Raw genomic sequence first — 21,484 nt, 5'->3', positions numbered from 1 at the left:
ACAGAACCCACAGAAACACAGCAGGACAGGCGAGCAGGCTGGTGCCAGGTCGGTACAGTACCTAAGCCACTCTGCTTCATCTCAGAAGACTGCCTGGAATAAGTGCTGAAGAGGCGATAACCTCCTGATTTGGAAGAAGATTCAGAGAGCACCTGCAAAGACAGACAGTATGATCAGTGCCATGGTCTAAGTTACCCCTCGTCTCAGAAGCCTTTAGAGAATACATCAACTGCAGATAAAGAAAAGTATGTCTCTTCCTTAAAAATCACAGTTTTCTAGAAGCATGAAGGTGCTCATACGCTGAGACTGGGACAGTGCACCCTCTATTTTAATTTCCAGTTTGTGTTGGGCTGTGGAACAGTGGAGATTTCAAAAGTATGAAAGGACTTGTGTACTGAGCTCCAAGACTCTTGTTGGAATCACTGGGACATTAACTTCCTTCTCTAGCAGCAGGAAAGTCCATCCCCTTTAACTCAATACATGCCTGTTACAAAGAGCCTCTGAGCGCTGCATGCAATGATTACATCATGAGAGACACCGAGATGGAAGCCAGCTAACAAACACCTCAAGCCCTAACTCTGCTGTCACTGGTTCAGAAAGCAAATAGCAAAAATGCCTGTTAAAAGTCTCAAAAGAAGGGACAATTTCTACAGCACTTGGAAGATGTCAGCTACCTGCTGGCTGTGGCACCAGCTGTGTGACACATAATGGCCCCGAAGGAGCGAAGTAAGGATGTTAAAACTGATCTTTGTTACTTTAGCAGAGCAATGATTGGGACAGTTCTAAACTGTGTGACAGTTCAAACACTCTGGAATAAACCCACCAGTTACCAGGGACCTCCAGCCTGCAGGAGATGGGAGACGAGAACAGGAAGCATGGAGCTGAACTGCAAGAGGCGACAGCTGGAGTCTAAAGGGGTGGCAAAGATGTCACCACTGCTAGGAGAACAAGCTGCATGCAGTCTCAGAGCTGGTAACACTGATGCCTCTACAGAGCATGTAATCCAAATAATTCTTGTATTTCGCAGGCATTTCCTCCCTTGTTCTTCCTCATCAATTCCTCTGACCTGTGTTCCCCTGTCCTTCCTCAACAAGGTCTGCCTTCCAAAAAATCCCTCTTTAACTTCTTCAGAGCCTTTCCCAGAATCAACTCCAGCTCTAGCATGTTAAAAGCAACGCCAGGAAATCAAAACCACACAAAAGACCTCCACCAGAACAACCAAGGGTGCCCAACACGTTGTTACCTCCATGGACCCTGTCTTGCGGTTCCTGATCAGCGGTGACCTTCGCTGAATGCTGACGGGCTCGGAAGGCTGTGGAGACCTTTGTTGTGCACGATCTGGCTCATCGGTGCCCTTCTCTTTGGACAGGTTCTCCAGGCTGCCCTGGTCGGCTTTCTTGCCCTCGTTCTGCAGGAAGGAGACAGGGACACCTCCAGGCACGTGGCCATTGCAAGGGCTGCCCAGCACCAGCTGCAGCCATGGTCTGGTCTCAGGCTCCGCGGGGCTCAGGAGGTGCCCACATCCCCAGAGACCCAGTAAACCCCGAGTGCTCGGCAGGGACACAACTAGCCCGCGGTATGAGGAGGGTCAGAGGAGGGTTTGCTGGAGCTGAGGGGACAGCGCGCTCACCTCTGCCGAGGCGGGACGGAACCCAAACCCAGTGGGCACATTCCCATCCTCCTCGCAGCCCTTCACGCCGGGGCTAAAGTGCAGCTCCACGTGGAAACGCTCTTCCGAAGATGGGTCCTGTGAACGTGAGGCACAGGGAACAAGGAAACAAAGGAAACTCAGTCCCCGTCAGCAGAGCCGCGGTCGGACTGGCTGCCCCGCGCATTCCGAGCGTGTCCGCTGGGAAGGGAAGCAGAAGCGACAAGAAACCACCAACGTGATGGCGCTCGGTTTGTCTCACCCAAAGGGACGGCCCTTGTTAGCACAAAGCCGAGGCATTCAATTTGTAATTTTGTGACAGCGCCCACCAGAAGATCAAAACCGAATCGGGCTATACGTGTATATATGTATTATAGTATAATATATATATTTTATATATATATATATATACACACACACAAACCTAAACCATAGCCCCTTCTGATCCCCTTCTGTTGCAAAACTAGCACACACTGGGGCAGGGACAGACTGGTTCCTTTCTGGACCCTTAGCCGAGTTCCAAGATTTAAGTAATTGTCTCTAATATTAATTTATATATATTTTTAAGGGAAGCCAGAGTTTTTTCAGTATCTGACACTAATGATACAAAACCAAAAGTTTCCCCATCTCTACTTACTAACAGATTTAGATCACTCCTAAAATCTCTATTCAGAGTTTTGGGGATTTTCACAAACGGCACTAAGAAATGTTTCACTTGTCCCATTAAATCCCCCCATCAGCTCTGTGAATCCAGGACTCCAAGGATCGCGTGTGGCAGAGAGGGGCTGCTCCCTCTGCACCACCGCACCTGGGGCTCAGCACCTGCAGGTCGGTGCCAAACCTGCTCACAGACATCACCACCAGCTTCCGTGTTCTGGCTGTTTTACAAATTATTCTCTTTACTTCCTGAAGATATTAGTATATACTTCCCTAACTATACCAGTGTATTTTTAAAATAAAAATTTTTAGGAATGTGGAATTTCTGGATGTTTTCTAGAAATATTTGGAAAAAACTGCCAAATATAATTTGGTTTTATTTATTTTTTCCTACTGTTAATTTGTAATTAATATTAAGAAACAGCAAATTATTTTGCTTTAGGAAACACTTTAAAATAGATAGTATCGATTACTTCAGTTGGGTATTACTGCTCAGGGTGGCGTTCTGCTCACACGTAGTGAGCACTGACTGGGTCACAGACTCCCACCTAAAAATAAAACCTAGCAATTGTGTTACCGATCCATCCATCTTTATTCACAAGCAGAGAGAGCTCAGACTACGAACTTCCCAGCTGAACTCATCTCCCGGGAACTGTGCCTTGCATCATGGCAGGAAGGGTTTATCCTACAGCTACATCCCTCACCTTGTTGTTGTCCTCGTAGAGCATGATAACAATCTGGGTCATGTAGTTCAGCTCTGAGATAGCACTCAAATAGTCCATGGCTCGCTTCCACTGCTGGTCTTTGTTCTCCTGATACACACACACAAACAATCGCATGGAATAAGCAACAGCAGACAAGTGGCAGTGACATGGGCTGTGGGAGTTTGTCTCCACAAGATAACAACATAATCAGGACAATACCACTTTGCTTCACTTGCATGGAGAGAGATGACACTGCAGTGAGGGCGGGTGCACAGCGAGGAGCAGCTGTGGGGGACATAGCAGCTCCCACACACCCCACGTGCGGACCCGCACATCGCGCTGTGAGCTCTGGGTCATGCTGACCCCAGAAACACGCAACCCACAGCTGGTTCCCAAATGCCATCGCCTCACACTGCTGTCCTCCTACACGGGTGAGCGGTCTGCTCATCTGAGAGCAGCAGGACAGCTATGGAGAAAACACATCTCTGCACAAGCAAGGCAGGCAAGGTCAGGCTGAGGAAGAACAAGTCTGCATGGCAGAGCGGCAGGCAGCTGCAGCATGCAAACGTGCAGCGGCGCAGTCAGCCACAGACCACGGGTGCACATCATTACTGGGAGAGGGAACCTGCAAACACACCCTGTCCCCCTGGGCAAGGGCACTGAAAGAGCAGGAGGCTCACAGCGCGAGCACTGCGGGACACTTACATCCAGGAGCCCCCCGTAGCGGAAGATGCTGAGCAGAGAGTGCACGTGGCTCTCACTGGTGAAGTAGAGTCGTGTCCGAACGTGGCGACCTGGCGACAGAACTCCTCTGGAGTACCTGAAACAAAACCAGCCCGCTGTTACTCACACCTGCCAACAACTGCTGCCTCTCACACCACAGCACTTCTGCAGGTTTAGCAGAACAGGATAATCCCCCATCAGGAGCTGTCAAAGTGCAGCAGGAACAGAACAGTGAGAGCACTGGGCACAGCAGCAGGATTTGTGGTATCCTAAGGCAGACATGGTGCGGCAGGGATGGTTCATCACATCAGCACTTGCCCCTCACAGAGATGGGGATGAAGGCACCATCATACAGCTACAAGGGGTTTAAGCTTCTATGGCACTGTGCTCCTGCCCCGCGGTCTCAACGTGCCACTCCATTTTCCTTCTGCATCCAGCAGCACCAAACGCCTCCCTCGTGCTGCGCCCTTCAGTGCTGTCCAGTGCCCCTTCACCTCAGTGAGCTCTGGCATGGTCCCCACACACCACTGCAGAGCTGCCCTCCCCACCAGCAGCAGCAAAAGCCTTACAAGGGATGTAGTTTGTTGACCGACTCATCTTCATGGGTTCTCTGTAGGTCCAACTGGATCTTTTTAATGAGAGGAAGACAAAAGCCAATAGCAATCTCCAGTTTCTCCTCCTTATTAATTCCATATTCCTGCAGGAACAAAACAACAGATACCCCTGAGCCCTGTTTTTTTGCCACATCCTCACATGAAAGGAGGCTGGATGTCAGTCCTGTCTGCAAGCGCTGCTACAGTTAAGCAAGGACAGAACGGGAAATGTCACTCAGCACCTTTTTTTTTCCCCCCCACAAAATAGTGTCAGTATTCTTCCAAGAGCTGACAGGCATAAGTACCACCAGAGAACCTCCTCTCATGACACAGAAACTCAAATCCTGACCTGGCATGAGCATTAATGCAACAACTGCTCTTTGTAAAGATAAAGCTTGAAGTGCTATGCTGGAAACAGCCAAACTCCATCTCATCAGGAACACTGTGAAGAAGTTTAGAAGACCACTGCTGCTCTACATGGGCACAACTGCATTTGGATCTTGGTGGCAGCAGCCTGTCCCATCTAAATGAAGCTCTTCTGCCAGAAGTGGCACAAAGCGATGGTGAACACAGAGACCTGTTGCACATGGCCCTCCTTTCCCTTCCCCTCTCATGTTCATGGGTATAAACTTTGTGAGAACTGAGCCAACTTTGCAAACTGAGGAAGTTCTAGTTTGACAAGAATAAAAACCTTCACTTTAACACAGAAATCTCTCTTACCCTGTACAATCTGTATGCTGCTACAGCACACACGCAGCTCAGAGCTGTGCTATACAGCACCACAACAAACACATAAAGCTGCTGCGGCAGCTGCTCATCAGCCTGATGCTGTCAGAATCCCCATCCGGGAAGACGGCCCTGTCACATCTTAAGTCATAAATGGTTTTGGTCTTATATAAACACTAAGAGACAGATCAGATATATCTGTGGAATGCTGCCTTTAGAGTTAATGTGCAAGAGAACCTAGCCAAAATAGACCAAGGGTCAGAACCTGACAGCATGGGCATGGCCAGGCAGGCAGGGCAGCCCATACCTGGGGTATGATCACATCTGCCAGGGCTTTGGAGAGTTTGAAGAGTTCAGCTGTGCCTTCCAGCTTCAGCGCACAGTTGTGCTGCACATCGTACTTGATGCAGTCATAGATATCGGGGATCTTGCTGATGTCGTAACGCCCATTCTTCATGCGGAAATCTCGTTCCAGCTTGCTCCAGCGTTGCAGCATCAGTTCTAAAGTTTCACTGTGGTACAGCTGCAGGTCTGAACAGCAGAGAACACCAAACCACAGTCACGTCCTGACCAACTCTGCCTTGATATTAGTGACAGCTACGACCGACTTCTCCCAGCACAGAAGGGCCCTAGTTATTATGTCACCCACCAGAATCCTTGGCTGGAAAAGCCACTGGACCTGTTGGTGGAGTTTTAAGCTGCTGCAAGAAGCTACTTCTGAAATACTTAAGAAAAGTGAAACTGCTTGCCTGTTGGCTTATGTTTGCCACAAATTGTGTGAAACATCCCACAGATGCCTTTTTAAAACCTCTGCTCTGGTATTAGGAAAGTTCTTAGAGATGAGCAAATTGTGACTGAAAAACTCACTGTTCATAGCCTTGAGCTTCCCTCCAGAAAATGCTTGAAAAAATCAGGTGTACCTCCCAGGCCATACTGCTGCTGTTCACATTCAACGAAAGGCGCACAGATCATTTCCTTTGCATTACAGATCTCTTTAACAGTAGTTGAAAGTGGAATAGGAGCCTTCTACATCAATAGCACATACAGACTTTCACTTTAGAATTTCTTTGTTACAAACATAAACTGTAGTGGTGTTTGTGAACTCTGAAGATGTAACAATAGATTAATCTGCCCCAGACCCTTCCCAGTTCTGATGCTCACCTGCAGATTTTGGGTCTTCCAGACGTTTTTTGATCTGGGAAGTGAGATTCTCAATAAGGGCGAACACCTGGTTACAGACCTCTACAGGGTTCTGAATGAACATCATGGAGTTGAGCAGAGACGTGCTGCCTGTGGGTGCTAGCTGAGAGAAGAACCAGCACAGATCAGTCAGGATCTCGACAACTGGGAACACAGAATGTCTGCCTTTTCCAGCTGTACTGCTTTTGATTAGGTACAAGAGTTGTGCTCCCTGCTGACCCTAACAAGCTGGCCCGTTCCTGGGGTAGTTAAGGATGTTTTAAAAGCCTCCTCAGGACCAGCCTCAGAGGGAGCAAACAGCTGCTGCTATCAGATCTGACCTCCCTTGCCTACAGTGTCCGCTCACTTTGCTCCTATGCTTGAGTAGAAGGGCTTCAGAGAAGTGTTAAGTAGTTCTTTGAGGTGATAAATACGTTCCTTAATGGTAATGGATTTCAGTTCGGTAATCAGATCTCAGAGTTTGAGAAAATAGTGGGTTTGGCACTTGCTGGAGAAGCAGTTTAGTGCTTTTATTGGTTGCTGTGCTGGATATAGCACATGCTGTCTGCTCTGCAGTTATTAGACACTGATAGAGTTTGTATCCCAAAAGATCTGTTGACACCTGCACAGAGCAGATTTAGAATCTGGCTTGATGCCCTGTCCACAGCAACTGGGATTGTTGTGGGCAGAATAAGTAAACCATGAGAACTCTTCTGTCAGCACACCCATGAGTGTAAAATGCACTGGGACTTCTAAAAGGAGAGGAAGGTACCCTGGTGATTCTTGAAAGGGACACTGAGGACTTCCACTTGGAGAAGGGCATGGGCTGTTAACCTGCCCTTTCCCTTCCTAAGTGCTGTAGATATCCTGCAATTTTGACAAGATTTGGTCTCAGACTAACCAAACTACTGTTCACATACAAGCAGGCTTCAGGACAAACTGCTGGCACTATGTAGTAAAGCCACACAGGTGCTTTACCTTTTCATAATCCTCCTCGCAGAACTCAGCATCCTTCTGCATGATTTCATGCAGCCGTGCCTTCACTCGGTGCTGACAGCTGCTCAGGGAATCACTGTCACTGTCCAGGAGACCATTCATATTTGCACTTTTCACCATCTGCACCAGGATGGGGGTCAGCTCTCCTTCCAGAGCCAGCAGACCCTAAAGCAACACAGGACAAGATTTCAGCTATGTGCAACCCAAGCAACAAACACTTCTGGTAGTGTCATGGCCTGTGCCATGGCTGAGTGAAATCTCAGCTGTTCTTGAGGAGCAGTTTTACAGCAAGAGCATCTGCAGTCACCAGTGACTCTGGCACAGTTCTAGAGCTATAGAGCAGAAATCCAGCCCTGCCTGCTGCAGCCAACTCAGTTTGCTGGAAAACATTGATACAGCAGAGCCTCTGAAGAACAGCCAAGGTCATAACAGGATTCACTTTGGCTCAAGCTTTAGCTGCAGACGAATGTGTCTTCTCCCCAGCTCCCACCCCACACTGCACCGAAGACTCTTTATCCACCTTTTAAGTCCAGCAGCTGAGGAATAACCCCTCTGGCTGGGCAGTCATCCAAAAACCACTAGTTTTGTAGGCAATTAATACTCAGCAACAGGTTTGATGTGTTCTAACATCAAACACCAGCAATACTCCATAAATAACACCCATGTGCAGCTCCGTTGCGTTTCCAGTACCGCCTCATGCACTTGCTGTGAGCATCAGACACCATCCCCCAGCAGAGAGAGGGAAGATCTCAGGACAGCTCCCTCCTCATCACCAGAGGTTTTCCTTTAGAACTGGCATATTTTAAGACTAACGCAGCAGAACTAACAGATGCACAAAAGACCTTTGCAAAAGCTGCTGCAGTCATCTGAACTCGTCCCTCATCTGAGGCGTAGATCTTGAGATCATGGCGGTATGTGCTGTGCAGCCGGAGCAAGCCACATCCAGGGAAACCAGCATAATCACCTGGAACACAGAACAAGCACAGAATTAATATCTAACACCTGCAAAGGTACTAGCTGCATACACTGCTTTAGACAACAAACTTTTTTGTAGTAACAAACTTATGTAGAGAATTAATCACTTTCACAGCCAGCATTTGGGCTGCTCCAAAACAGACATTCTAGCCACACATGAAGACTTGAAATCCGATTCAGGTTTTGCGTAATTTGGGAAAGTTCCTTTTGAAGAAAAAGTGAGGATTCACCAGACAAGTCTGACACTGCCCAAATTCTGCAGCAACCCTCTCTGAGCAGTCCACAATCACCCTGACAGCCTGAACATCCCTGTGCAGAACACAGACGTACAAAAAAAAACATTGCCTCCTTCTACTTGTTCTGTGCACGAGAGCAGGTGCTGCTGCCCCCAGCGCTGCAGGCAGAGCTGCTCAGCAGGGGGACACTGGCTCCTAAGCACATCCTACAGTTGTCTGTGGCACAAAACGCTGGTTTATTTATGGCGGCTGAGTCAACCACAGCAGTCAGATCAGTAACGGGAGAAACCAACTCGTGCAGCTCTTGAGTGTGACCCTCCACAGACAGCGCAGGAGTGACTCATGTGCGGCTGCCTGGAATCCCATGATGATTGTGCACAGTACCCAGTCACATTGCATGTGGAGATGGGAAAACTGCTCCCAGTTCTGAGCTCACAACTCAGAGAAATCCCCTGCTAGACAGACACCAGCCAGAAGTCAGCTGTAGATCTGGACAAAGCTGCCACCCAGGAACTTGGCATCTCACCATGAGATCAGATGTCCCCTCTCCTTGAAGGGCCATGAGAAGCAGGAGTCTCAAAGCCACAACCAGGGCTGCAGTCACTGAGTATGTGCTCAGGCCGAGCTCCGCTCCAGCTCCCGGGCACGGTGCGCAGAGCAGCCGGTGCCCCGGGACACAGCCCCGCACTGGCACCGCGTCCTGAGCCCACTCTGCTGACACCTCTCTGCTCATTACGCTGCAATCTACACCTTGATCCCATCCTCCCGCACCAAGGGGAACCATTCTGTATTCCAGAAGGAAATCTCCTCCAATTCAATTTAAAGTAGCTCAATTAATTTGAAATTTAATTAAATTGAACTAATTAAACACACAAGTCATCAAAGATACGCAGTATCCAATACCAGTCTCATCAGATCAATACAGTAGCAGTGTATTACTTCTGACTCTTTATTTGGGTGGAAAAGGCAATCTCAGACTTATTTTTTTTCCCCTTTGGGCTCTTGTTGTTCTGTATGTGCACTAAATGCTTTTCACAGTCAGAGAATTAAGGTGGAAATATGGAGAAGTTACCTTCCTGTTCTCCTGTCTCGAGGCAGAATTGTTTGTGTTCCAAGACAGATTTCCTCTGTTCCCTACAACTGACCTAAATTCCTTGTTAATCACACATCAGTTTAGAATCATATTTGCTGCATCAGAATCTATCTTATTAGAATGGCTTCTCTTTTTTGAATACTGGCACATTAGTCGAAAGAATGCTATTGTGCTCCAGGCTGTACTAAAGTTTAACTACCACAGCAGACCTCTCTGTCCAGCTTGGAGATGTTTGGCTGCAAAACCCACTTGAATTATTTGTCATTACCAGGTCAGCTCAAAAGAACAAAAGCAGTGATGACCCGAGTCACACAGGCGGCACAGAGCCCCATGTCTGAGCACCCCGAGCGCCGGCAATTCGGCACCAGGTCTGGGCAGCCCGACACAGCTTTGGGACAGGTCTGGGACATAGGGACATGGACACAGCTCACCTTGGCTACTGGGGACACAGGGACACAGCTCACCTTGGGTGCCGGGGATATGGGGACACAGCTCACCTTGGCCACCAGGGTACATGCAGCGAAAGGCTCGGCCCAGCTCCTCTGCCTGGACCCTTCCTGTGGGCGTCAGCTCTCCACCCCACTTGAGCACCAGCAGAAGGGACGGGGAAGGCTCCCGGCGAGCATCTAGGAGACAAACAGGTGCTCAGTACCTCAGACCTCAGAGCTGAGCTGGCAGGGGCAGATCAGGGGAGGAGGAAGAGGTGGTCACCAGCAACTTGCAGAGCACTCTTGACACAAGCCTGACCCAAAGTCCCCAGGAAGCAAACCAGCAGGTACAAAATTAAGTCACTACTTTTTGAAGGTACAGGCTGAGTTCATTGAACTGGAAGCATAAGCCCTGTGGCACCACCTGGGGTGCACTGGTGCACGACATCATGCATCACTCTGACCCTTCACATGACGTGAGCAAAGACAAGACAAGGGGCACTAATTCTGCTTGCACCTCCAGAGCCTGGACAGGCAGGACGGCTCTTGAACACCAGGCTTGGAGACCATGACAGCAACACCAGGTTTCTTTACCTTCATCTTCACTTGCAGTTTTTGGATGTCCATGAGGCAGATAGGTCAGTTGAACCTTACGGTTAATGCCAGAAAAATGTCCATACCTGTCACAAGGAGAGGGGGAAAAACATTTAAACAAATCAACTCCACCACCCTTTGCGTCAAGGTCCCCAGGCAGCACACAGCAAAAATACAGCACAGGCAAGAGACTTCCTACAGCAACACCAATTGCAAAGGAACACAAACGTTTTTGTCACCTACCTGTGACCTGGCACACACCCTCAAAAAAAGCCAAACTTCCCCAAATGAAATTCAAAGATCCATTTACTTCCCTCTTCTTCAGCTGACAGCACTGTCTGCTCTCATACCCCGCCGGGGCTTTAATCAGCCTTACTTAATTCCTATCTACATCTTTAACAAGTGAATTAATGAGATCATAGGAAAAAAACCCCAAACCACATGCCAGCCACTCTGAGGATAAGGATATCTCTAATGAGCAGGGGAAGAGATCACAGCAAAAATTCATCTTCTGTGCTCCACAGACATGGCATGAGCACAAACACTGTCTGTGTATGTGTCACAGCCACAGAGAGCTGCAGTTCTGAGAGAAATCCTTCCTTTGTTTCTAAGATGTCAACATCACCATGTTTTTTATTTTGGCTGCACAAAACTTAAGAGGACATAAACATCTTTTCATGTTTTCCAAGCTCCCTTTTGTTAAACTTTTGGCACCAGGACAACCTTATTTAAAACAAGATTCATTCCAAATGTATCAAAATGCTTCATATCAGTATGGTCTCTACAGGACTCTGGTTCCTGACCTGCAGCAAAGGAAGCTCAATTTTGTGTCAAGTTGTTTAGGCAAAACCCAGCCACTCTTGGAACAAGAATCAGCAGTGGTTTGGGTGCCAAGGAGACAATGTGAAGAGCATGGCAGCTTTGGTGTAGAGCTGCTGACAGCAGACAGAGGAGACCGACATGTGGGCACCAGCTGGTCAGGACACCAGTGGCACAGCTTTGTTCTATGTTACATGCTGACCCACCGCCGAGACAAACCCACACTGCCCTAAAATATGAGCCCTTACATCTCCAAGACGCTCTTCAGCTGCTCCAGTTTGGATTTCCTCTCCTCAATCTCGCAGTCGCTGTGGGTTCCCAGCTCCACCACAAGCTGCCGCGCAATGTCCAGCACCTCCTGTTGGGGAGCACAGGCCTCACACACCCGCAGACCGCTCAGACCCAGCACTGCGCTGCTGTGAGGCCTCCAGACGGCTTCACTCAGCACCAGCTCTGCTTGGACACTCGCCAGAAACACATCATTTCATGAGATGCAGCTCAGGCAAGACAAACTGTCCCTCCACAGTTTGCTCCAACCCCACTCAGCGCTGCAGCCCTGTCTGGAAGCGACCACGTGCCTCTGACCGTGCCATCCCCAGCCCGGACCCATCTGTCCCCAGAGCCAACCCCAGCAGGCGGGCAGGGCAGCAGGTCACCCCAGCCCACAGCCCAGCATCACCCAGCAACTGTTTCCATTCCGCTCCCGTACTGTCACCCAGCCGAGCACGTACAGGCTGGGCAATGAGAAGGGAGCATTTGCACAACAGACTGTTTCCCTTTTGAGGGTTTACACCCTCCCAAACCATTGTGTCATGTGAGATCCGTATTACCTGCGTATCACACACAGCAACACCAGAGGACACCCCTCACCTGTAGCTGCTCTGGTTTTTTCAGCTTCAACTTCCCTGTCTTGTAGCCATCGTATTTCTCAAACAGTTCAAAGAACCTGAACAGGCAACAAAGAACGCCAATCCATTTTTGGCAGTTTCAGTGCTGAAAGGACTCTCACCCCCACATACATGTTCACACCCTGTTTTTCAGGGAGAACTAGCCAGCCCACTGGCTCCTTCCTGCCCTTCAGAAATTTTGAAAAACCCCAAGTATTTCCAGCCACAGGTGTGAGAATGAAGCAGCCACTAGGTTCTCATTCAGTGGGCACTTCCCTTTGCAGCCCCTAGCAGACCTTCCCTCTTTCTTCCAGCCTTCACATGGAAGGCATCAGGATCCTTACAGGGAAAGGTGGTTCCCTCGACTGGGCACAAAGCATTTCCTTGAACAGAGCATGGCCTCCCATGCATGCAGCCCTTCTGCTCCTCCTCCTGATTCAGAGAACGGGCCCTCCTCACCCGCAGCAGCTTCTCGCCTCGCCTCTTACCGGGGATGCTTCACTTCCATCTTCATCTTCTGCTTTGGGGTGCGATCTCCGTGCCGGATGACTGCAATAACACAACGAAGCTCCATCCTGCGGAAATACAAGGTACACCTGACAAATGTGCCCCTATGATCCAGAATTGCCACCAGAAAGTAGTTTCCCATTGATCTTTCAGTTCCACTCTCTGAGAGCTGCTTCCCTCATCAGTGGCAGAACTTCTCCCAGACTAAAGCAGGCACAAGTGCCCAGGCTGTAAAAGCAGCCACAGTACTGCAGACACTACCAGGTCTTCTGGTTTCCTATCAGGGAAAAGTACCCCAATACCATAACATGACAGGCAGAACGACATCTGCAGCAGAAAAGACCAGGATGGATGTTACAGAATCTACAGAAACAGCATTTTGAGTTGTGCCAAGCTTGTTTTCATGCCCAACTGGTGTAACACTCATAGGACCACTTAGAAAGACCTAGGAGAAAACAACTTTGTTCAGAAGAACGGTTATACAGCTGGGGTTCTGTCCAGGCAGCCCAGAGCAGCTGTATGCAGGAGGATCCCCCAGCAATCAGGCACTGGCAGGAACCAGCACTCAGGCTGGCTCATTGCAGAAGGGCTTTTACAGATGCTACAACATCCAGCTGTTTCTTACAGGATCCCAGGGGAACCCGGATGGATTCCATCCATCTCACTGTCACAATGTGTCACTGAAGCCAGCAGACCCATGAGCTGTGCAGTGTTTGTGATTGCCAGCTTTTCCAAATGCTCACACAGGAAAAGAAGAATGAACATACTCCCAATCTACCTTTCCTGTAGCACAGCATACAAGTGTGGCGACCTTTGGTCTTTTAGCCTTACATGGTGGCCAACAGCATCAGATGAGGGTCTGCCAAGTGTCCAGGTAATGTGAATACTTAGCTAACTGTTCTACACCATTTCACTGGCAGCTCAACGTGCACTTTCTCTGAGTAGCAGCCTCCTGAACAGTGAGACAGCTACAGCGATGCCCTCATCTGTTTCCTGTGCTGATCAATTTGAACCATGTGAGCAGTTTCTATAATTCCTTCAATGACTGCTTGTCTACATTCATCAAACCTACAACTAATTTACCAACTATCACCCTTTCATGTGCATGGCTAAGCCTTTCCACAGGCATTTCAGGGTTGCAACCAGCACAGCAGCTGGAGAACACCATGCTGCTGGGCAATGTCTGTCCCTTGAACAGGGTTTGCACTTTGTCCCTTATGAAGCCATCATCGGCATTCGTTTGAGAAGACGGCAGGTACTCACATGGTGCCTGAAGTTGTGGGGACAATGGGAATGTCTTCTGCCTCCGTTGGGATGGACCAGGGAATATGAAACTGAGGAGCCAATTCCCGCATGATTATATTTCTGGAAGAAAAGAAATTCCATTGCCTTGGTTCTCCACCTCCTCAGTGGTCCAGCTGGAAGTACTGAAGAGGAGCCACAGAATTTCTCCTCATCTTCCCCACAGAGATATCTCTCTCACCCTGAGCTAGTCAGGGCACCCCAAAGGGACACCAGTGTCCCTCTCATCACCAATACCGCAGCTGGGTTTAGCATGCAATGAGAAGTCCTGTAAGATACATGCAGCAGTAAACAAAGACAGCTAATGCCAGTGCAGACAGGAGCCCCAAGGGCTAAATATCATTAACCCATTCCTCCCAGAGCCGAGCTTTCACCTGCTGAACAAATGTCCCCATGTGAACCACCTGCAGCCTTCTCCAACATACCGAACAGGACTCCACATTCGTTTTACTTTGCTACAAGTTACCTTACTGTCTGACAAAACTCGAATTTCACACACCCGAGGATTTTGGCACAGTCATCGTAATACTTCATAGAGTTCTTCACAAAACTGAAGCCATTCACATCACAAACAAAAGAGTGGCCGTTTGCTCGCAGGAGGTCGAACCCACACACTGTTTGCTGCATGAGGAAGCAGAGGACACAGGACTCAGAGCCGCTGCGAGCAGCAGTGCACCGCCACACCAGAGTCACACCGGGGGGACGCAGCTCCAGCTTTAACACTGACCCATGTTCCAATCAGACATTCAAGGAATGTCCTGCTTGCATAAAGAGAAAATACAGACCTTAAAGGCTACACAGACTTTCCGGGCAACTAGTTTCTCCATGGCGGTCAGCATGACAGGGTAACGGATTTCTTTCCCTTCACTGTCCCGTTCAACCTTCCCATCCAAAGCAGGGGATTTGCGAGCCTCTGCGTGGGCATAGTCTGGCCCAACAGTGTACACCTGGGAGGAGAAACAGGTACACCTGACACAACCACTCAGACTAACTGCAGCTTCCAGAAGGTATTTCTACTGCAGACACAGAGAGAAGAACATCAATGGTCTCGCGCATTCCTCCTGTGATGACGTGCAGAACACCCGCCCCCGCTCTGGGATCCAGCTGCACAGCCAGCGCCTCACAGCTTAAAACAACCTTCCAGAATCTCAGCGGGACTAAGCAGGACCGCCCAATGTGCAGCTCTCCCAGGCTTCTCCTTACCTTCACATCAGTGCCATCCGTAGGCATGAACTCCTCATAGATGTACGAGCCCGTCTTCCTCACACTGCTCTCCGGGGAGTACACGCTACTCCGGCTGCCAATCTGCAAGCACAGAACGAACACCTCAGGGACGAGCACGGGGATCCTTTTCCGAGATGGACAAACAAAATGCACAAGTTTCATCCCATCTGTAGAGAATTAATGGAATGCATCTCAGAACCCCCAGCTATTACAGCACACTTATTCATGGAGGACAGAAGAGACTTCAAAATGCAAAGAGTAGGTGTGTTCTTTCCAGGCTTTAAAGACGAGAAAAGTCACTAGAAACCATTAGGTTGACTCCAAACATGACAAGGATACAGAATAAAAAGCAGTGGATAAAGACCTATAAAGTAAGAAGCCTAGTTAATAAGCAAATGAAAATAAACGATGATCATCAGACCAATTTAACTTCTTTCTGGGACAGCTGACTGATTTTACGGACAGAGGATGATGTTGTTTTCATTTTTAGTAAGGCTTCAGATACAACCCAAGTGGCATGGCTGTATGCTAGCTAAGGAAACAATCGTTTTGAGATTATTAATGGCAGATGCATAACTGAGCGGAAAAAAAAGATATATCACAGCTATTAACTGTTTGCTGGAAAAGTGGGGGAAGTAAGGGCAGATTCCCTGTGGAATGTAGGAATAAATACTGTATTTATGACATTTGCAAGCTACATTAAGCGGAGAAAGGCCAACAATGATGTTAGAGGACAAGAACGTAAGTTTTTAAAAAAATCATCTTGATAAACTGATGAAGTGGTCTGGAAAAAACAGCAAGCACTTCAATAAGGGACACGGTTCTCTATGACTGCTTGACAGGACACAGGTCATAGGGAAGGCAAAGTCAGCACTACCACTAAAATATGACCTTCTGCAATTCCCTTGGAGACGGGATTGAACTAAAAGTTTTAAGAAGGTCTATATTTCCCCAACACAAAACCTTCCTTTTTCTTTCACCTGTCCCAACACTCACTCCTGAAGCCACATGGGTCTGGTGTTGGTTCTAACACCAACGTGGAGTCCACCTCCTCACCTTCCGAAAGAGCCGCTGGCTGCCCCCGCCTGCCGACGTCGGGTAGTAAATATACACATTATGGTCTTCAGCACTGACCGGCTTCTCTACAAATGGCTTTGGGAAAATAGCTCCGTTTACCTCCACGTGGTCCTCTCCTTCCACCAAGTTGCACTCTGAAGACAAAGCACAGCAGCAGCATGTTAAGAGAGGGTGGGACAGCCCTAGGGCAGAGCTGGAGCCCTTCAGCTTATTCTGCAAAAAAACCCACCAGACTTGTGAATCAGGCCTCTTCAAGATGATTATGAGTACCTGTTCCTGGCAGAGTATTTTACATAGGACAGTAGGCGAGAATGGCTTTCAGCAGAGCCTGCACACTGACCTTCTGGTCTGTCAGGGTCTCGATTGAGCACAGCGTAGCGGGGCAAGTCTATCCCCTCTTCTTGGAGGATCCGATATACTTCACGCCTGCAGAGGACAGAAACACTGGGAATTGACAGCAGAGTCTAGAAGGTCCTCAGTACATGCCAAGGGAAAGGCTTCACTCCCGCTGATGAAGAACAAGGTCAAATGAAAACAGAAGAGCCTCAAGACAGCCATTTGCACCAGAAAACAAAACATGCCAAGTCACAACAGATTTACCCCCAAACCTATTCCCCTCCATATTTTGGAGAAACAACCCCTAAAAGCCACTGGTCCCCTTCCTCACCATCTCGCTCATTTGCTTGTGGCCAGGAAGAAGTTTGCACAGCATGCTGAGGAATCTGAGAAAGGAAGGGGGAAGGTGCTTCACTGGGTCACAGACACCTACCTGTCCTGGATATAATACTGCATATCAAGGTCATTAATCAGAAAGGGCTTGCACAGCTTGGCATAAGCAACCGCTTTATCCAGGGGAAATCCTGAAATACAGGGGCAAGCGGGGGAAGAATGAGTGGCAGCTCCTTGTCCAGATCTCAGGTGGGCTAAGGCCCACACAGATGTTTTACCTTTGGAGTGGAACGATATGAGGCAGTCACAAGCAGGCCAGTTCTCCACTGGTTCATTCAGAATAACATCTTCCCCCATAATCACCACTGTGATGTACTCAAACTTGCACAGACGCTCCAGAATCTGTGTCATGGGCTTTGACTTGGACTTTTTGGTCATGGCACAGATTCCAACCACAATCTGCCGTTCAGGTGGCTGAGAGAAGAGAGAGATCAGTTTAGTGCAGAGTCAACTACTTTACTGAATTTAAAGTATAACAGTGTAGAAATGCAGCAATGCAGAACAAACACAGGATTTTCTTCCAACCTTACGCACTCACAGCTCTTGCTAACTCAAACCCACACATGGTTCCAGCTTCCACCAGAGTCCACTGAAGGTCACCACTAAGGAGCAGCCCAAAACAACCGCTTCTTTGCTAGGTAGCATGTACCTCTTCCTACTACTGGGCACTAATGCAAAGGTCAGAAATAAATATCTAGCACCTGAACAAGCAGCAGGGACTGAGATCCCACATCATGTTCTCTGGCCCGTAACTCACCCAGAGAGTTGGTGAACTTAGGCAAGCTCAGAGAAGAGCCACAAATGCTTTATAGCAAAAATGTCCAGGAGCTCAGTCTGTTTGTCTTATCTGAGAGAAAATGAAGGGGAGATTACAATCACAAGTAGCTATGAGTAGAAGAGAAACAGTACCAAGTGCTCTTCCACATATCTGACAGAGGTATCACAAGATCCAGTGGAATGGAGTTGAGTAAGTCAAGACACAAGGTTTGCATTCAAAAAGCATTGATAACCACAGCAGAAGAACATGCTAAGGCCTGTGGTGCACTTTCAGTCACCATCTAGAAACCCCAGACTGGACGTCTTCCCAATAGACTAATTCTGGCCTGAGCAAGACTAAACATAGTGAGACCATCTGAAGCACCACATGCAGGACTGTGGGTTACCAGGACAAACAGCTGTGCCTTCAACTGTAAGCTGAGACTTTAGAACTTACTGCACTGGCTTGCAAAGCCAAGATTCCACAGCACAAACAACATCTGAGAAGTGAAAGGGTTTCCAAATCCTTCCCCACACCTGATAAATCGCTCCTCGCTGAGCAGCAAGGTCACCACACTGGGTGGGTTTGACGGGAGCTTGTGCAGGCTCTGAGGTCAACAACCCCCGTGTGATGGAGAGCCAGGGTACAGAGGCAACGGAAACAACCACTGCGCTGGCACCAGGTGCATACAGTCCCGGCAACCGGCACAGCCAGCAATATCCCTGCAGCAGAGTCCCATGTGCAGAACAGCAGATGTAACATTTCATATAACACTGAACAGGGGCCAAAAGCAGTCAGGAGGTGGAGATCATTCTCCTTTCTGCGTCCTGTTCCTGGAGGTTACAGAAAACAGTAAGTCCTTCCTTTCTGCAGACACACCTTTGCCCTTTTCACAATTCCTAGAGTTTTCCTCAAACAAAAAATGGTTTACAGGAGTGTCAGGGTTAAGTTGCTAGGTCAAAGAAATCCACTATTGTACCTGAAAAAGACCTGTGAGTTAAAAAGCCAGGATTTACCGCAGCATGAGGCAGCAAGTACGGCAGCATGGCAATGCAATACATCCTGTCAGAAATGGCACTGCCGCTTTGCCACACAGCCTGCTGCCACTTCCCTTGGTGTCCCACAGCCCGTGGCAGCGACCACGCACGCCCTGGCTGAGACCCAGGAATTCTGCATAGATGCTCCAACCCAGCACACCGGAACCTCCTTACCGACTCCTCCTCTTCGTCATCTTCAAAGAAATCGGTTTCGTCTGTCTTCATGTTTGATCCCAGAAAGTCTGTCTCATCATCCCTGGAACCGACAACAAACCTGGGAGTGGAGTTCTCTCCCTCACTGGAGGTCGTCAGGGACGACATTGCAGCTCCGGTGGCCGACCATCCCGCTCTGGAATCACAGTGTGCAAAAGGGACAGAGAAGGTCAGGCGCAGAGTGAGCCTGGGCCAGCTGCGCTGTGGGAAGCAGTGACGGTGGGGAGGGCAGGGACTGATCAGCTACGAGCAAGCCCAGGGACCAGCTGCCCAGCACCAAAGGAGGGAGCAGGGACAGACTCTGGGGCTGGGAGGGGATCTGCATTCAGGACCACTTTAGATGGCAGCTCCATTGGGCCATTAACCCCTCCGCACTGACTGGGAAAGGGACAGTGTCACTGCCAGTGCTGGCAACGTATAAACCTTACAGTGATGCATGCTCCAAGACGCTGTCTAAATCACGAGAGGGAACTGTGGACGCTCTTGCAGGCTTGTGCACCCAAAGGCATTGACTGGGACACCAGAAGGTAGGCTGAGACTTAAGGCAGTGATGGTGACTTTCCAACTGCCAATTTTCATCCTTTCAGCTCAAGAAGACCTAAAGTAACAGAGAGAGCAGTTTGAGAGGTGCATGAATTTGTAGGGAGGAAGGAAAAGGAAGTGACAACTCTGGCACAGAAGGGGACACAGAGGAAGCGTCAGCAGCAAGTCAGGGCTTCTGGGTTTGCAAACTGGCTCTGATTCACTCCGTGAGCATAGGAGCCCATTATCGGGATACAAGCTGTGCTTTATAACACCAGGAAAGGAGCACCGCCACGTGCAATAGCAGCGCTGTCTGCTGCACAGTGACGGAGTTTGAATTTGCAGTACGGTGACCTGCACACTCCAAGGACACAGCTGTTCACCTCTGACCAAAGCTGCACAGACATTCATGTCACGCGGTTGCCCTTTACCGTGTTTTCCCCAACTATAAAGTGGTGAAAAGCATTCCTCCCATGTAAGTGTGTGCAACCTTGACAAGAGGATGTTGTGAACACCTTGTGTTATTAAGCACTTCTTAAAAATGGATAAGACACTCTCTGGTGCTGTTCCTCCTGCTCTCACATGATTTCCAGCATTGCTCAGACTGGGTTTCCCCTTGCAGGAGCACGCTTTCCCTTGGGACCAGCATGCTGCAGAAGCCTGTGCTGCAACAAATGGTCCTCTGGTACCTCTTCTCCACAGAGCAGAGGACACACACCCAAATGCCATTGATCTGCTGTCAGCACAGTTTCATGGCGAGAACCCCTAGCAGGAACAATGCAGGGAGGCTGCCTGAATCCATTTGAGCAGGGTGGGAATGGGCAAAAGAAACAAACACACAGAGCAATCCAGCTGCCTGCAAGATCCCCTTGGACTCCAGGCAGAGGGGCTGTGAGCATGGCTGGAGAGGACAGGAGATATAACAGGTCAGTGCTCAGAGCAGCTACAGCAGACGCGCGCACTGGACAAGGTCCCTCAGCTGCACTCCCAGGCGCTGGTTCCACAGCAAACCCTTCGGTTATCACGCTGGATCTACCGGAGGAGCCGGCAGCAACCCGACAGAAACCAGCAAGCTGACACAGCAAGCCTGACTCCACACTGACCGCAGCGACGGTGCCCCAGCCCAGTGCACACCCCGCACACCCACGTGTCCATCACCCAGAGCTAACGCTGAACTCACCGCCAGTGCTCAACCCCGCCGGCAGACCAGGCTACGCAGGCATTGACTGTGTGCTCCACACAGCCCTACTTCCACCCAAAGACGGGAGCAGGATTCCTGACGTACTCAGGAACCATTTTCATTCCTGTGCTCTGCTGCCTCAGCACAGTAGCACAGGACAAGACTTCAGCAAGTACACATGCAGCTCAATAGCAGATGATTTAATGAAGTAAACCATGCAAGAAGAGGAGGAGAGCTGTTTTCTCCAATCCCTGTCTCTCCCCTCCCTCCTGGAAAAAACAGACCAAGCAGCAGGAAAACCTTTGCCCTAAGAACTAAGAAAGCACCGAGTTCTCTGTGTTCCTGCTCCTACTCCAGAAAAAAAGACCCTGCCTGGCTCTGTAGCTGTTTCTAGAGGCCACAACACGCCATACTCCAAACAGGTGAAAACCCAGAGCCCCCTGAAGCTGACAGCGTCTTTTGCATCAGGCATCTCCTTGGTGTTAGCAGGGGAAGCCTCGTGATCGCGTGTTGTTTCTGGTGTGGAGAAAGGAAGGGGGTATAACTAAGTTTGTCTTTAAAGTAGATCCTATATTTGACTAGATTTATACCAAGAAAGACTACAGACTCTTGATTAAACAGAACTTTTAGCTACAGGCATAACTAAGGCATCTAAAATTCAGATAGATCATTGCTCCT

General features: G+C 49.1%; 1 protein-coding gene across 1 annotated transcript in view; it reads right to left on the bottom strand.

Moving 5' to 3' along the window:
- Positions 1 to 19,212, bottom strand: part of PPIP5K1 (diphosphoinositol pentakisphosphate kinase 1) — a gene marked incomplete at both ends in the record, with an annotated part of 39,624 nt that extends 20,412 nt beyond the window's left edge. The window contains 24 exons of the mRNA XM_080351229.1: positions 62 to 152; positions 1,244 to 1,408; positions 1,631 to 1,747; positions 3,010 to 3,117; positions 3,715 to 3,829; positions 4,302 to 4,429; positions 5,359 to 5,582; positions 6,213 to 6,354; positions 7,209 to 7,391; positions 8,069 to 8,190; positions 10,028 to 10,156; positions 10,553 to 10,638; positions 11,620 to 11,729; positions 12,242 to 12,317; positions 12,747 to 12,833; positions 14,029 to 14,130; positions 14,567 to 14,688; positions 14,853 to 15,014; positions 15,271 to 15,372; positions 16,348 to 16,502; positions 16,709 to 16,794; positions 17,138 to 17,228; positions 17,316 to 17,511; positions 19,066 to 19,212. Of these exons, the coding sequence (XP_080207355.1) occupies positions 62 to 152; positions 1,244 to 1,408; positions 1,631 to 1,747; positions 3,010 to 3,117; positions 3,715 to 3,829; positions 4,302 to 4,429; positions 5,359 to 5,582; positions 6,213 to 6,354; positions 7,209 to 7,391; positions 8,069 to 8,190; positions 10,028 to 10,156; positions 10,553 to 10,638; positions 11,620 to 11,729; positions 12,242 to 12,317; positions 12,747 to 12,833; positions 14,029 to 14,130; positions 14,567 to 14,688; positions 14,853 to 15,014; positions 15,271 to 15,372; positions 16,348 to 16,502; positions 16,709 to 16,794; positions 17,138 to 17,228; positions 17,316 to 17,511; positions 19,066 to 19,212 (3,046 nt within the window). The remainder of the gene's footprint in view (positions 1 to 61; positions 153 to 1,243; positions 1,409 to 1,630; positions 1,748 to 3,009; positions 3,118 to 3,714; positions 3,830 to 4,301; positions 4,430 to 5,358; positions 5,583 to 6,212; positions 6,355 to 7,208; positions 7,392 to 8,068; positions 8,191 to 10,027; positions 10,157 to 10,552; positions 10,639 to 11,619; positions 11,730 to 12,241; positions 12,318 to 12,746; positions 12,834 to 14,028; positions 14,131 to 14,566; positions 14,689 to 14,852; positions 15,015 to 15,270; positions 15,373 to 16,347; positions 16,503 to 16,708; positions 16,795 to 17,137; positions 17,229 to 17,315; positions 17,512 to 19,065) is intronic.
- Between the last annotated feature and the right edge of the window lie 2,272 nt (positions 19,213 to 21,484).

The sequence above is a fragment of the Nesoenas mayeri genome (genome assembly GCF_963082525.1).
Source record: "Nesoenas mayeri genome assembly, chromosome: 11".
Taxonomy (NCBI): domain Eukaryota; kingdom Metazoa; phylum Chordata; class Aves; order Columbiformes; family Columbidae; genus Nesoenas; species Nesoenas mayeri.
The sequence above is the reverse complement of the archived record's forward strand: the minus strand, read 5'-3'. Positions and strand labels throughout refer to the sequence as shown.